This window comes from Misgurnus anguillicaudatus, chromosome 20 (assembly GCF_027580225.2).
Source record: "Misgurnus anguillicaudatus chromosome 20, ASM2758022v2, whole genome shotgun sequence".
Classification (NCBI taxonomy): Eukaryota; Metazoa; Chordata; class Actinopteri; order Cypriniformes; family Cobitidae; genus Misgurnus; species Misgurnus anguillicaudatus.
The window spans coordinates 26205620-26219538 of NC_073356.2; the positions used below are offsets into that span (position 1 = coordinate 26205620).

Consider the following 13919-nt stretch of genomic DNA (forward strand, 5'->3'; position numbering starts at 1 on the left):
GATATAAATTTCCTACATACTGTTCCTTTAACTAATAAAATGGTATTAACTTTCCTTCAAGTATAAGATGTTAAGTCAATATGATTAATGTCAGGCAGCATATTAAATTAGACATGCCGCATCTTATGTGAAAATGGCCCCTAACTAAAGAATTACATGATAGCAGGTTTTTATATAACATAAGGAATTTGCAATAATACCATGAACAGCAGTGCAACATCATTAGGTGCATCTCAGCGCCATATGCTTACAAAAGTGAACTAGTGACATCTATAGCAATAAAAGCTATATTAACAGATATTACTAAACCCAAAATTGATCTCTATTTCCTTAATTGAGTCATTCTCCAGAAGTGGCCTTGCACAAAGATCGCTTAAAGCGGAAGTTCTACATATCAGCGTAAAAAAATCCCCTATAATGTCTCTTATACCACAGTTACCACAAACATCGCTCTGGTGGTTATTTTAAGACGTTTGACATGTTAGGTGTGCATTTTATAGAAAAATAACACCTGTGGACCATTTCTCAACTAATCAGAGCATTCAATGTATGTATGTACTTCTTCTCTATATATTTTCTTACATGCCTTTTTTCCCACAGCGCCCCAACTGTATACATATTTTTCTTATGTTTTCTTTACATCATATTAGTGCAGATTTACCTACAATAAACAAAGATATGAAACAAATTATTTGAAGTCATTACACCTGCTCAATTTCTACCAATTTTTAAACGGTTTGGTTTCTTACAAACGTTATTAACGTGGATATAATTCTGGATGCTTTAACATGTTTCATTAACTTTTTTTGTATATGTATGCAGTGTCATAGGTACATCTTTGATGTTTATAACAAACCAAACCGTTTGAAAATCGGTAGAAAATTAATCAAGTTATGGTCATTTAAAAGTACCATATAAACTCAATCCTACGAGTGAGCGAGCTGCCTGTGGTAAGATGGCCGCCAAATGCAGAAGTTCCATTCAATTGGCCAGCAGCGCAGGTGAGACATCTAGCCTTTATTATACATATCTATGTGTAGCCCGTCATGTGTGTTGTTTGTAATTTCAATAAGTGCCTGCTGCTAAAGGATTTATGAAAAGAGAGGTGCGCCTTTGCCAGATACTCGCATAATCTCATGCGTAAACAGAGTTTACTGTAAAGGGAGTGTCTTGCGTGTATTTTGTGAACGTGAGCGCCTCTTTTATCATAAACCCTTTTGACGCGTGTGCAGCAGGCACTTATTTTGACAAAACACTTAATGCACATGGTTCACATGACGCAACAAACACATATTTTGAATGAGCAGTCACGAGCCGCCACTGCAGTTTAGTAAGGTATAGCTTCTTATGAATATAATATAAGTGGTGCAAGGGTGTATAGATAACATACAAAAAACCTAGACAAACAGATTAAATATTCATTAACAACAGCACTAAAAACCGTGCTGTGCTGCAGAGTTAAAAAAATCTCTAGACTAAAAAACAAAGAACAAAAGATGTTCAGGCTTTGAAATTGTTTGTAAAAAAAGTGTGTGTTGTATACAGAACCCTGCTGAAAAAACCAGCATCAAACCAGCATGGGAATTATGCTGGTCTATGCTGGTTTAGTTGGTGGTCACAGCATACCAGCACCAAAACACAACATATGCTGGTATGACCAGCATGGGATGCTGGTGCTAATGCTGGTTTAGCTGGTGCTAATGCATGGTTTGTTGTTGGTTAGGTGGTGCTAATGCTGGTGCTGGTTTGATGCTGGTTTAGCTGGTGTTCACTAGCAAACCAGCACCAAAACACAACATGCTGGTCTTGCTGGTATGCTGTTTTTTTTCACCAGGGAAGTGAGCAGAAAGATTTCAGATGATGCAAAGTGTGTGGTTTTCCCAGTGGCATAGCTTCCTTCATCAGTTTCAGAGTGGGTGGATTTCTGTTATACCCAACCCCGGTGCCATTTCATTCTAACTAAATGCAAAATCTTTCATTGATACAAAAGCATTCATAAATATTCTCACACATGTGCCCTACAAATACCATGTGCTTACTGTCATTCACTTAGTGTAGGGATCAATTGTGTTTAGTAGGCTACAGATAGTTTTCTAAAACGGTCTATGACCTCAAACTATGTTCCAATAAAAAACTTACAGACAGACAGACTGTAGCTACAATGGCTGATATTCAAGTTAATATATTACATACAAGAAAGTATTTTCAAACAAATTTACTACACTGCATAATTAAATCACTTGCTCTGTATTGAAACCTAAATGGACAAGTCTGTTCTTGTCCTTGGAATGTTTATGGTTCTGTTCATATGGTTCCGATAAACTAATCCAAACTTGAGCCAAGAACCCTCCTTTAAAATCCCCTATGTTTTGTACCGCCCTTGCCCTGACCGACGGCACAGCAGCCCTATATCTCCATTTTACTCGTGGGTGTGGGCACCTTACACGAGCTGATAAAACATTTCTGAACATGTTGAATCACGAGTTGATCTGAGCTGAGGGACATCTTAAGTTGAAGACCGCAAACTAAAGGAGTTCTGGTTCACAATAACAGGTGTGTGGATTTGAATGATCTATGTTTGTCTACGCTTTTTGGGTTATTCAAATTTAATGTAATGGGATACAAATTAAAGAATAGCCATTTTATGTGGAAGAGGCAGGATCGAATTTATAGTACGCACGCACGTGGATGCTATTTATAGTTGTACCGTTATGGAAAAAGATCATACGCGCGTCCTTTTTTTACTTTTATGATCTATGATCTATGATCTTTTATGGTGATTCGTGAATATGGATTAGTTCCTGAAACACCAACGAAACATTAAAACGTATTAGATAAGATAAATTGCGCTCGTGATGTGCTGAAATACGTCTTTGTTTACCAAGAATGTTAATGCAATAGTTAAGAATTTGGGGGAAGTAGGCAAAATGTAAGAATCTGTTTTTTTAAACGCATATTGGTACTGTTGTTAAGTTGCGCTTTTACATTTTAAAAACGTCCTTTTTTGGTAATGTTTTTTTTTAATGAGGCTATGGTTTTTAAAACGTTTTATTTAAACGTCTTTTTGCAACGTTATGATTGCGTTATTTTAACACCTAAATAAAACGTCTCACAAATGGTTAATTTTGGTCTGGTTTTGTTTTTGTAGTAAACAGACGTGATATTTACTACCTTACGTACCAGTTTTTTGTTATATAGTGTTAATATATTGCCAGTGTTTAATCTACATGCTCAATACACGGCAAGTTTATTCGCTAACTCTTCTTTAAGAGCAAAGCCAATGAAATCCATTAAATGTACCAAAAACTGCCAATCCAATAATAAACATCAACAGAGTAATGTTTTTCAGATGAAGTTACAGTGGGGCAAAAAAGTATTTAGTCAGCCACCAATTGTGCAAGTTCTCCCACTTAAAAAGATGAGAAGGGCCTGTAATTTTCATCATAGGTACACTTCCACTATGAGAGACAAAATGAGAAAAAAAATCCAGAAAATCACATTGTCTGATTTTTTTAAGAATTTATTTGCAATTTATGATGGAAAATAAGTATTTGGTCAATAACAAATAAGCAAGATTTCGGGCTCTCACAGACCTGTAACTTCTTCTTTAGAGGATCCTCTGTCCTCCACTTGTTACCTGTATTAATGGCACCTGTTTGAACTTGTTAGCAGTATAAAAGACACATGTCCACAACCTAAAACAGTCAGACTCCAAAGTCAACTATGGCCAAGACCAAAGAGCTGTCAAAGGACACCAGAAACAAAATTGTAGACCTGCACCAGGCTGGGAAGACTGAATCTGCAATAGGTAAGCAGCTTGGTGTGAAGAAATCCACTGTGAGAGCAATTATTAGAAAAGGGAAGACATACAAGAACACTGATAATCTCCCTCGATCTAGGGCTCCACGCAAGATCTCATCCCGTAGGGTAAAAATGATCACCAGAATGGTGAGCAAAAATCCCAGAACCACATGGGGGGACCTAGTGAATGACCTGCAGAGAGCCGGGACCAAAGGCTACCATCAGTAACACACTACGCAGCCAGGGACTCAAATCCTGCAGTGCCAGACGTGTCCCCCTGCTTAAGCCAGTACATATCCGAACCCATCTGAAGTTTGCTAGAGAGCATTTGGATGATCCAGAAGAAGATTGGGAGAATGTCATATGGTCAGATGAAACCAAAACATAACTTTTTGGTAGAATCTCAACTTCTTGTGTTTGGAGGAGAAAGATGCTGAGTTGCATCCGAAGAACACCATACCTACTGTGAAGCATGGGGGTGGAAACATCATGCTTTGGGGCTGTTTTTCTGCAAAGGGACCAGGACGACTGATCCACGTAAAGGAAATAATGAATGGGGCCATGTATCGTGAGATTTTGACTAAAAACCTCCTGTCGTCAGCAAGGGCATTAAAGATGAAACGTGGCTGGATCTTTCAGCATGACAGTGATCCCAAACATACCGCCCGGGCAACGAAGGAGTCGTTTGGTAAGAAGCATTTCAAGGTCCTGGAGTGGCCTAGCCAGTCTCCAGATCTCAACTACATAGAAAATCTTTGGAGGGAGTTGAAAATACGTGTTGCCCAGCGACAGCCCTAAAACATCACTGCTCTAGAGGAGATCTGCATGGAGGAATGGGCCAAACTACCAGCAACAGTGTGTAAAAACCTTGTGGAGACGTTTGATCTCTGTCATTGCCAACAAAGGGTATATAACAAAGTATTGACATGAACTTTTGTTATTGACCAAATACTTATTTTTCACCATAATTTACAAATAAGTTCTTAAAAAAATCAGACAATGTGATTTTCTGGATTTTTTTTCCAATTTTGTCTCTCATAGTTGACGTGTACCTTTGATAAAAATTACTGGACTCTCTCATCTTTTTAAGTGGGAGAACTTGCACAATTGGTGGCTGACTAAATACTTTTTTGCCCCACTGTATATATTATATATACCAAAAACATATATATTGTTCAATCCACAAGTGAGCAAAAGAAATATTTCAATTTAAACCAGAAAGTGATGCATAATCTTAAAAAAAGTTAAAAGCCAATCCGTGCACTTTTAAAGTAGTCTAGGATCTATATTTCATGTAGACTATGCAATATTATTTAACATTTAACTACTTAATTCAGTTTCTGTACTACCTAAAAAACTAAAGGCCAGCCTGAAAAACATGAAACGCATGGTTTGTTTTATTTGTAAGTTTGTTTTATTGTATTTATTTGTACTATTGCTTATAGGGTTGAGCCAGCTGCTTATTTTAGTCTCTTGCTTTGCTCCCCTCGAACTTGACCATGTGCTACACGAATCAAGGGGGGACCGTATTCTACAGTACACAATACATCATGCAAATTTATTGGCCAGTGTCTTGGGCCAGGGGGAATCCCATCCCTATTCCTACTTGGGGTATTCCCCCTTTGCTCTTGTTACTCATAGACCCAGAAACAGTTCATGCTGTTTGATGATGTTAACAAAACATGCTTTTGAAAGTAGTTCAGGTTAGTGGTTTTGTGGCAGTTTCAAACAGGGTCGGAGTTACTGTTTTGTACATAAAATCACCTTACATAATGTAAAGAGCATTCTGTTAAAGTATAAACTTGATATGCAGACTCTCCTTGTCCTGCTCGGTCCTTCTCTTATACGTGGAGATGACAACGTGTGGTTAAAAAATCAAAGCAAATGATTTTGAAAGTGTGGGGGACACGATCGGGAATTTGAAAAGTGGGGGATATGTTCCCCCATCCCTAGGAGAAATTATGCCCCTAACTCTTGCAATATACCTGCGTATACACTACAGCACTGGCAATAGACAATGCTGATTCATTGTTACATCTTTGACTTAGATCATTTTCCTTTAGAGGCCGTTTGCATAAAGTCAGGCTCAAGTTTATTTTGAATCTACACTCAAATATAGATGCGTCTGAAACAAAACTCGTGTTCACAGAAAGTGTGACTGTTAGCAAAGAAAGACGTCAAGCGCTTTGAAAAGGAGAAAACAGGGCATGTCCCGTGTTATTGCAACTATAATGCAAGAATTTTTTCAGGACACAAACAATTTGGCCATAAAGTTGTGGGGAAATCTCCCAACCACAAGTTATGTAAGTGGGGCTGCTGTGAGTGCAGGCACCCTAGGTAAACTTCAACCTTCAAAACATCAACAGCCCTCGCGGCCAAAAAAAAACAAAAAAACAGGCCGATTAGTCAATCCGGGCCTGGTTTCAAACCAAATACAGCACACTTCTTTTGAAGTTCAGTGGTGATGTTTGATTTTGTATTTCACCTTTGCTTACTTCGTCTTTGAAATGTATTTCAATTTCTGTTAGCATTTCTATTATGCACATTATTGGTGCACATTTAGGTTTGGTATTTTACAGGATAATGATGGCTCTATTCTATGGTTCAAAGAGCATAATGATGACTTTGTAGATACAGTGGTGGCCATCATAAAGAGATTTAGGTAATTTTCCTTACTGGCCCTCTCAAAGTCCCAACCTCAACTCCATAGAGCAAATTTGGGGCAAGTTGGAAAATAAACTGCACTTGTACATTCAAACTAATGACATTACAAATAAAGTTCTGAGGAAATATATTGACATTAAAGTTAAAAGTGGATAAACTGACTGACTACTTAATTTGTTGTGCTCCCATCATTATGAAGCGAAATGTTGTTTTGGATATTAATATTTTCAGATCTGTCAGGTGTTCTTATAATTTTGGCAACGGCTGTATAAAGCCAGATAGGGTAAAAATTAAGGAACTTCAAAGTGCTAAAATTAAGAAATGTAAAAAAGTATTCATTAAATAAACAAATTTCCCAGAGTGACAACACATGGATCTGTTTGTGCAGGGGATGTTTGATAGGGCAACAAAGAAGCTGGTCCGTCAGATCGATCCTAATGGTGCTCTGATTGCGACGTCCAGGCCGAATGATTCAAATAAACTTCGGCCCCTTGCAGTGGTGTTCAAGAAGCCGAAGGCATGGTTCTGGCAGGAAACTACATACAGACCCACATCCTTCACGCTGAATGATCTGCTGAAGGGGAAGGAAATAAAACCAGGTAACCTCCAAAACTCAAAGACCACTTGCCTTCGACTTCATAATGTTTTAAACCTGTGCAGTGGTGGTGCACTGATATTAGTGTAATATGTGTATGTAATGCAGCTGGTATATGCAGTTTACACTTATGGATGAAGACAAGGGATTCCATGGCAGTCATGTGGTTAGCAATAAAAGCCTTTAATTGGTTGAGCTTAAATTATTTAAAAAATATTTGGATGATGCATTTTGGCTTTAGACAGCCTTCCCTGAGTTACCTGATATATTAAAAGCTTTTTAATCCATGCAAGTTAACTCAATTTTTTTATATCCAGTTTTAAAAAAAATATATACAAAATAACACTTATTTTACACAATATTGACAAAAAACTAGAGTACAATATAGTATACTTAAAAAAATGTGTAAAATTGTTGTGTCAACTAACATTTTTAAGTTAAATCAAGTCAAAATTTAAGGCACTTACTTTTAAGTTGAACTTATGTTCAGTATATTGTCAGGATGCTCGTGTATAGATTTTGTTTAGCATTTCATAATTTTGATGTACTTTTATTACTGTACAATATACTGTCATTTAGAAGATGACTGATTGCTAGTGTACATGTTTTGATCAGTGCTGGAGAAGAGCGAGTTTCTGAAATATGAGGCAACGTACAAAAACACTATAAGTGGATCGCTGGAGGTGGGAAATAAAGTTGCTGGCGTGCAAGGACAAGGCAGGTCCAAACTCCATGTGTCTTTTGGGACTCTTCAGAAGGAAGATGTGGACATTCCAATACTTCTGAAGGACTGCAGAGGCAGGTATGGAAAACACTGCGATGTATGATGACATGTACTTCACCAACTATTTTCTAATCCCTTCATTCTCATATTCTAATTCAACCAGGGAACAAAATATGCTATTAAAGTGGTGAATAATAATGATGGTATTAATAACCTCTATAGGAAGGTGGACCTCGGACACAAGTTTATTCAGCAGTCATTGAAGTGGAAGAAGGTGTTCACCCTCCTTAAAGAGCGAATTTTTACTACCTGTGAATGTTCAATCTCTTATGTCGGACGGGAGCAGGGCAGCTGTTTCACTGGTTTTGGAGGGTTTTCAGAGGTTTGTAAGGAACGCACATATTGAACAGTAGTTTACATCATTGCATAAATGTCTTTAATGTGAATTTTACCACCTGTGAATGTTTCACCTTTTATGTCGGACTGATGCAGGGCAGCTGTTTCAGTGCTCTTGGAGGATTTTCGGAGGTTTGTAATGAACACAGATTGAAGAGTTTAAAGAGTAACTAAACCCTAAACCAACTTTTTTTAGTTAATGATCTGTAAGAATGATGCTTTATTAGTGCTGTTCATTGATTTTAGTACGTTTTTTGACATTTGGATATAAAGTGTTTCAATACTACAATATATGGTATAAAAACGTCTGAGTGCTGCCCTCTTCAGGTTGAACGGTGGCTACTGCAGTTGAATTTTCCTATTGGATGTTGGGTCCAAAAAATGACTCGTGACGTAAGCAGGTTCAAGCTCACCACGCCCTTGTTACGATCTCACCACACACTTAGTTCGTCCCCTCTATCTCCATTGAGATCTGCCCACTTTTATTGCATTTTTCAAATATTGCCAGTGGGTGGAGTCAGGCTCTGACCAGGGGTTTAGTTACGCTTTAAAGCAGTTTACGTCATTGTATAACTTTATACTACGGGGCAGCTGAATGCTTTATTATGTTTCGTTGAGAAATGTTCCACAGGTGTTGATTATTTTTCTGTAAAACCACAACCTGTTAAATTTCTTAAAATAACTACCAGAGCAATGTTTGTGGTAACCGCGGTATAAGCGGAATAATTGACTCGCGGTGCATTATCACCTTGGGTGTGCATTATTTTCCAACAATTCAACGGTCCGTCCTCAATTATTTCTTACTTAATGTGAATGTGTCCCTGTGTTTCAGATGTTTATAAAAGAAAGCGGTGAACTACAATATGACTCCGACCTTTACTTAAGGATCCCACCAGGCACCATCATGGCTTACAGTGTCATGGAAATGAGCATAGACAGTAATGGCTACTTTGGTCAGTGACTTTTGTATGACTGCATAAATGCAAAAAAATGATTATTTATAACTTAAAGGTCACTGTCATTTGTGATTGCCAATATTATTTTTTTAAATATAGGATAAGATAAGATTTAAATTATCAAATGATCTCAATATCATGTGCTACTTTCTTTAAAGGTAAAACATTTGAGAAATGAGAAAGATATTAAGTGCACCTCTTAAATTTATATTAAACTTTGACACTCGTCAAATAAACTCACCTAAAGGATTATTAGGAACACCATACTAATACTGTGTTTGACATGGCATTAACAAGGTGCTGAAAGCATTCTTTAGAAATGTTGTCCCATATTGATAGGATAGCATCTTGCAGTTGATGGAGATTTGTGGGATGCACATCCAAGGCACGAAGCTCCCGTTCCACCACATCCCAAAGATGCTCTATTGGGATGAGATTTGGTGACTGTGGGGGCCATTTTATTACAGTGAACTCATTGTCATGTTCACAAAAATAATTTTTTTTTTAAATGATTCGAGCCTTGTGACATGGTGCATTATCCTTCTGGAGATAGCCATCAGAAGATGGGTACATGGTGGTCATAAAGGGATGGACATGGTCAGAAACAATGCTCAGGTAGGCCGTGGCAGTTAAACGATGCCCAATTGGCACTAAGGGGCCTAAAGTGTGCCAAGAAAACATCCCCCACACTATTACACCACCACCACAATGGATCCATGTTCTCATTCTGTTTATGCCAAATTCTGACTATCCCATCTGAATGTCTCAACAGAAATTCACTCATCACACCAGGCTTCAACTGTCCAATTTTGGTGAGCTTGTGCAAATTGTAGCCTCTTTTTCCTTTTTGTAGTAGAGATGAGTGGTACCCGGTGGGGTCTTCTGCTGTTGTAGCCCATCCGCCTCAAGGGTGTGCGTGTTGTGGCTTCACAAATGCTTTGCTGCATACTTCGGTTGTAACGAGTGGTTATTTCAGTCAAAGTTGCTCTTCTATCAGCTTAAATCAGTCGGCCCATTCTCCTCTGACCTCTAGCATCAACAAGGCATTTTCACCCAAAAGACAGCGACATACTGGATGTTTTTCCCTTTTTCACACCATTCTTTGTAAACCCTAAAAATTGTTGTGCGTGAAAATCCCAGTAACTGAGCACCCGTCTGGCATCAACAACCATGCCACGCTCAAAATTGCTTAAATCACCTTTCTTTCCCATTCTGACATTCAGTTTGAAGTTCAGGAGATTGTCTTGACCAGGACCACACCCTTTAATGCATTGACGCAACTGGCATGTGATTGGTTGATTCGATAATTGCATTAATGAGAAATTATACAGGTGTTCCTAATAATCATTTAGGTATGTGTATATTATTAATTATAAGAATTATTTTTAATTATCCAAAGATTTCATCCAATGTGACTTACAAAAGCAAGGAAAAGAGCAAAGTGATTTGTCATAGTGAAGCACGACCATACAAAATCACTTCTGCTTTTAAAAAGTTCACATGCTTAGTAAGAATATTTTTAACCTTGTTTAAATTTAGATTTCTATGTGATTGATTGTGTTCAGAATTGTCTCTTGGGCCTGATGGAATCGAGGCAGATGACAATTCCCAGGATTCTGATTCTTCAGAAGCGGATGGCCCTCTGCCACTTGAAGAGATCCAGAAAGGGTCTGCACTTAGTTCCCTAAATAAAGGTATGTGTGTATGTGCAGAAACAAAAGATAGTTTACCAATGTACTGTCCCCATTTTAACTTCCTTAAACAGATTGGCTGGTTGTAAAAATGTCCCCACATTTTCAGGATATGAGTCAATATAGTTCCCATTAAGGATGTGTGTGTTCTTTTCGCAGCACTTTCGGATGTTCACAGTAGGTTTTATTCGCTGAATGATCTTTCTTGTGAGTGCCGCTCTTCCTTACTTCTCCATTTGAGGAAAATTCTGTTAAAACGACCCATCCTGTCAGCTTTGGTGGATAGGGTGAGTATGAACAATCCGTTACAAATAGTTAAATCTGCTGCTAATATTCCATTACACTTAAAAAACACGTACTGTGTTATTGCATATATGCAAATAAATCTTCCTTTAAATCTTACTATATGTCAATATATCTCAGCTCGAGGTACCAACCAGTGAAGAAGCTCCATTCCTCCCAAAGAACGAGCTGTCGGACCTATTAACCGACACATTTTTAGATTTACTGAATTGTGAACAATTCAAGAGCAAGATAAGGGAAGCAACAGTGACCAATCAGAATGGATCTCAGACATCAACAGCCAATCACAGTGGTCAACCCTCAGCATCTGAGTTGAATGGATCAGAAAAACAGAATGGAGAAACAGCTGTCTCACATCACAATGGGACATCAACAAAATCAAACAAGCAGAGTGATCGACTTCGGGTGGCCATGCATATGCTGCTCAGTGCTCTTGAGGGTCAGTATACCTAAACCTCAGTGCTATAGTGCAGGGTAAACGCAGGTATACCCACACTTCTTTATTACATGTGATATACCCACTTCTAAATTCTAATAATTGATTAATAATATTAATTTCATATTGATCCGTACGATGAGAAGTCAAGCAGCAAAGGTTAAGTGACAACACTGGTCCATTTTGGAGTGAACTAAATATGCAAGACTAGTCTTACATGTCACTGTTTATAACACAGAGCATTCAACCTGAGTTAAGCTGCTTAAAAAATGTATTTATAAATAAAAGAGTATACACTTCCCCAGGCACCACTACACCACTATGTACAGTCTTATGTGTAAATAAAGGTGCGTCATGATGTCTTTGAAGAACCATTTGTAGCTGAATGGTTCCATGAGGAACCTTTCACATCCGAAGAACTTTTCCATTTAAAAAAGTTTTTTAGATTATGAAAATATATGAAAGAAATTAAGAGTTTGGTTCCAAAATGCGATAAACGTCATTTTTTTAAAAACGAGTTACCGCCAAAATCAGTATTGTATCAGGTCAGTATTAAAAAGTACATTTTTAATTTTACGCAAAATCCAATATCCGCCGTGTTATTCTGTCATACTTTCTCCCTTTTTTCCCAAAACGCGATAAACGCCACTCCTCCTTTTCTACAGAATGCAATAAATCTGCGCAACAAATCACAGCGCACCATTCCACGCATTGTAAACAACAATGGTGGCACGTTGAATACACACAAAATCTTAGTTTTCCTCATCTACTTTGTACTTTGCGGTCAACAAACAAAAACAATATAATACTTTGATGGCATTGCTAAACCTGTGATGGTTTTCTGTGGCGGGGACAAAACATAAGCCATCAAAATCTAATAATTTTACGCGAGAGGCACTCGGGAGATATTAAAATGTTGACTGTTGCTTGTTTTCCATACAGCATCAAACTTCTTTCATGCTTTGACCCCAGGGGATTTTGTGAAAGACCCACTATTTTGCTTTACTCGAAGCCAACGAAAATCAAGCAGGACCAAAACATTTTACAGCTGATTGCTTTCAAAAATGTTCAGCGACGACGTCCCAAGAATAACAGTAATGAATGTGTTCTTAATATGATTAATGCAATTAATGTTTATTTTTTTTAATCAGTGTATACCACTAGTCAACTAAATGAATATAACATGAATATAACAAAGATGAATACACATTTATATATTGATTCAATAGATTTATAGCATTTTGAAAAAAAAAGTTGTGGATTTATTGCATTTTGTGGAAAAAATATCTGTTTCTATAAAAAATATTTGAAAATCAAATTATGGATTTGAATTTTTAAAGTTATCATGACCTAAAGATGCTATTTGAAAGTTTGTAACAGAAAATATTGGTTTTCATCTTGTCACTTTCTTGGTAGAAAACACGTTTTAACCCAAATTAGTCAAAATTGATTAATTGCGTTTTGGAACCAAACTCTTCATGTTTCTGCTAAGAACCTTTGACTGAATTGTTCTTTGAGGAACCAAATATGGCATTGCTGTGAAGAACCATTTAAGCACTTTTATTTTGAATCATCCTTTATTTTTTTGCTCAGAGTTGACAGATGCTGGACTGAAGCTGCTTGAACATTTCTGCTCTCCTGAGGGTCTAAGAAGTCTGCAAGACTTTGTAAGTTTATGCTAATTTAGGTCCCAATGTTTGATAAATGACATGGTTAGAATAGAGAACTTGTATTTTTCAATGAAATGTAAACATTTTTTGAGTAATGTTATGTGTGAGAAATTGAGTAAAATTTAGATTAGCTGAGATTTTTTCTCTCTTTTATCTGACTTTTTATTTTCTGTAAACCTAGGTAAATCTTCTGATAGCTGACGACATGCCACTGTCCAAAGACAGCATCCCTGTGTTCTTACAGAAAGACGAGGAATTCTCCGAAGTGAAGGAGCTTTTTAATTTATGCAGTGTTTTACTAAAGGAAGAAGATAATGTTTTGTTTGCAGAGGTCACATGTGAAGAGGGATTTCTTCCGCTTGTACTGTGTATTGTGATCAATGGCCTTGCATGCCTCAGTGGGGAATGAGAGTGTTATTACTTCTTAATAATGACTGGGTTTGTATAATGTTTTGTTCCTTAACTAACCTCACTAACTTAATTACTTGCTAATTGTATTTCTTATATGTTATTGTTTATCATTATAAAGATGAAAAATATATTACTTTATTGTCACTGACTTGCAAAGAAAAGAAAGAAAACGAAAAACTGAATGTGCACTTAAACCAATCCTATGTTATTTTGTTATTTACAATGAAAACTTGTTTAAAGGGCATCTATTATGCCCATTTTATAAGATTTAA

The 13919-nt window shown here is 37.2% G+C and overlaps 1 protein-coding gene across 2 annotated transcripts; it reads left to right on the plus strand.

Annotated features, from left to right (window-relative positions):
• The first annotated feature begins 2397 nt into the window (after window positions 1-2397).
• Window positions 2398-13778, plus strand: gsdmea (gasdermin Ea). 2 transcript variants are annotated; one of them, XM_073858404.1, is made up of 11 exons: window positions 2398-2553; window positions 6854-7064; window positions 7676-7862; window positions 8007-8166; window positions 8277-8312; window positions 9013-9133; window positions 10702-10830; window positions 10987-11114; window positions 11251-11569; window positions 13160-13233; window positions 13418-13778. In XM_073858404.1, the coding sequence occupies exons 2-11, from the start codon at window positions 6857-6859 to the stop codon at window positions 13643-13645; spliced, it is 1590 nt and encodes a 529-aa protein (XP_073714505.1). In that variant the 5' UTR covers window positions 2398-2553; window positions 6854-6856; the 3' UTR covers window positions 13646-13778. The 2 variants fall into 2 exon arrangements, with proteins under 2 accessions (XP_073714505.1, XP_055074882.2); XM_055218907.2 differs by lacking the exon at window positions 8277-8312.
• The last annotated feature ends 141 nt before the right edge of the window (window positions 13779-13919 follow it).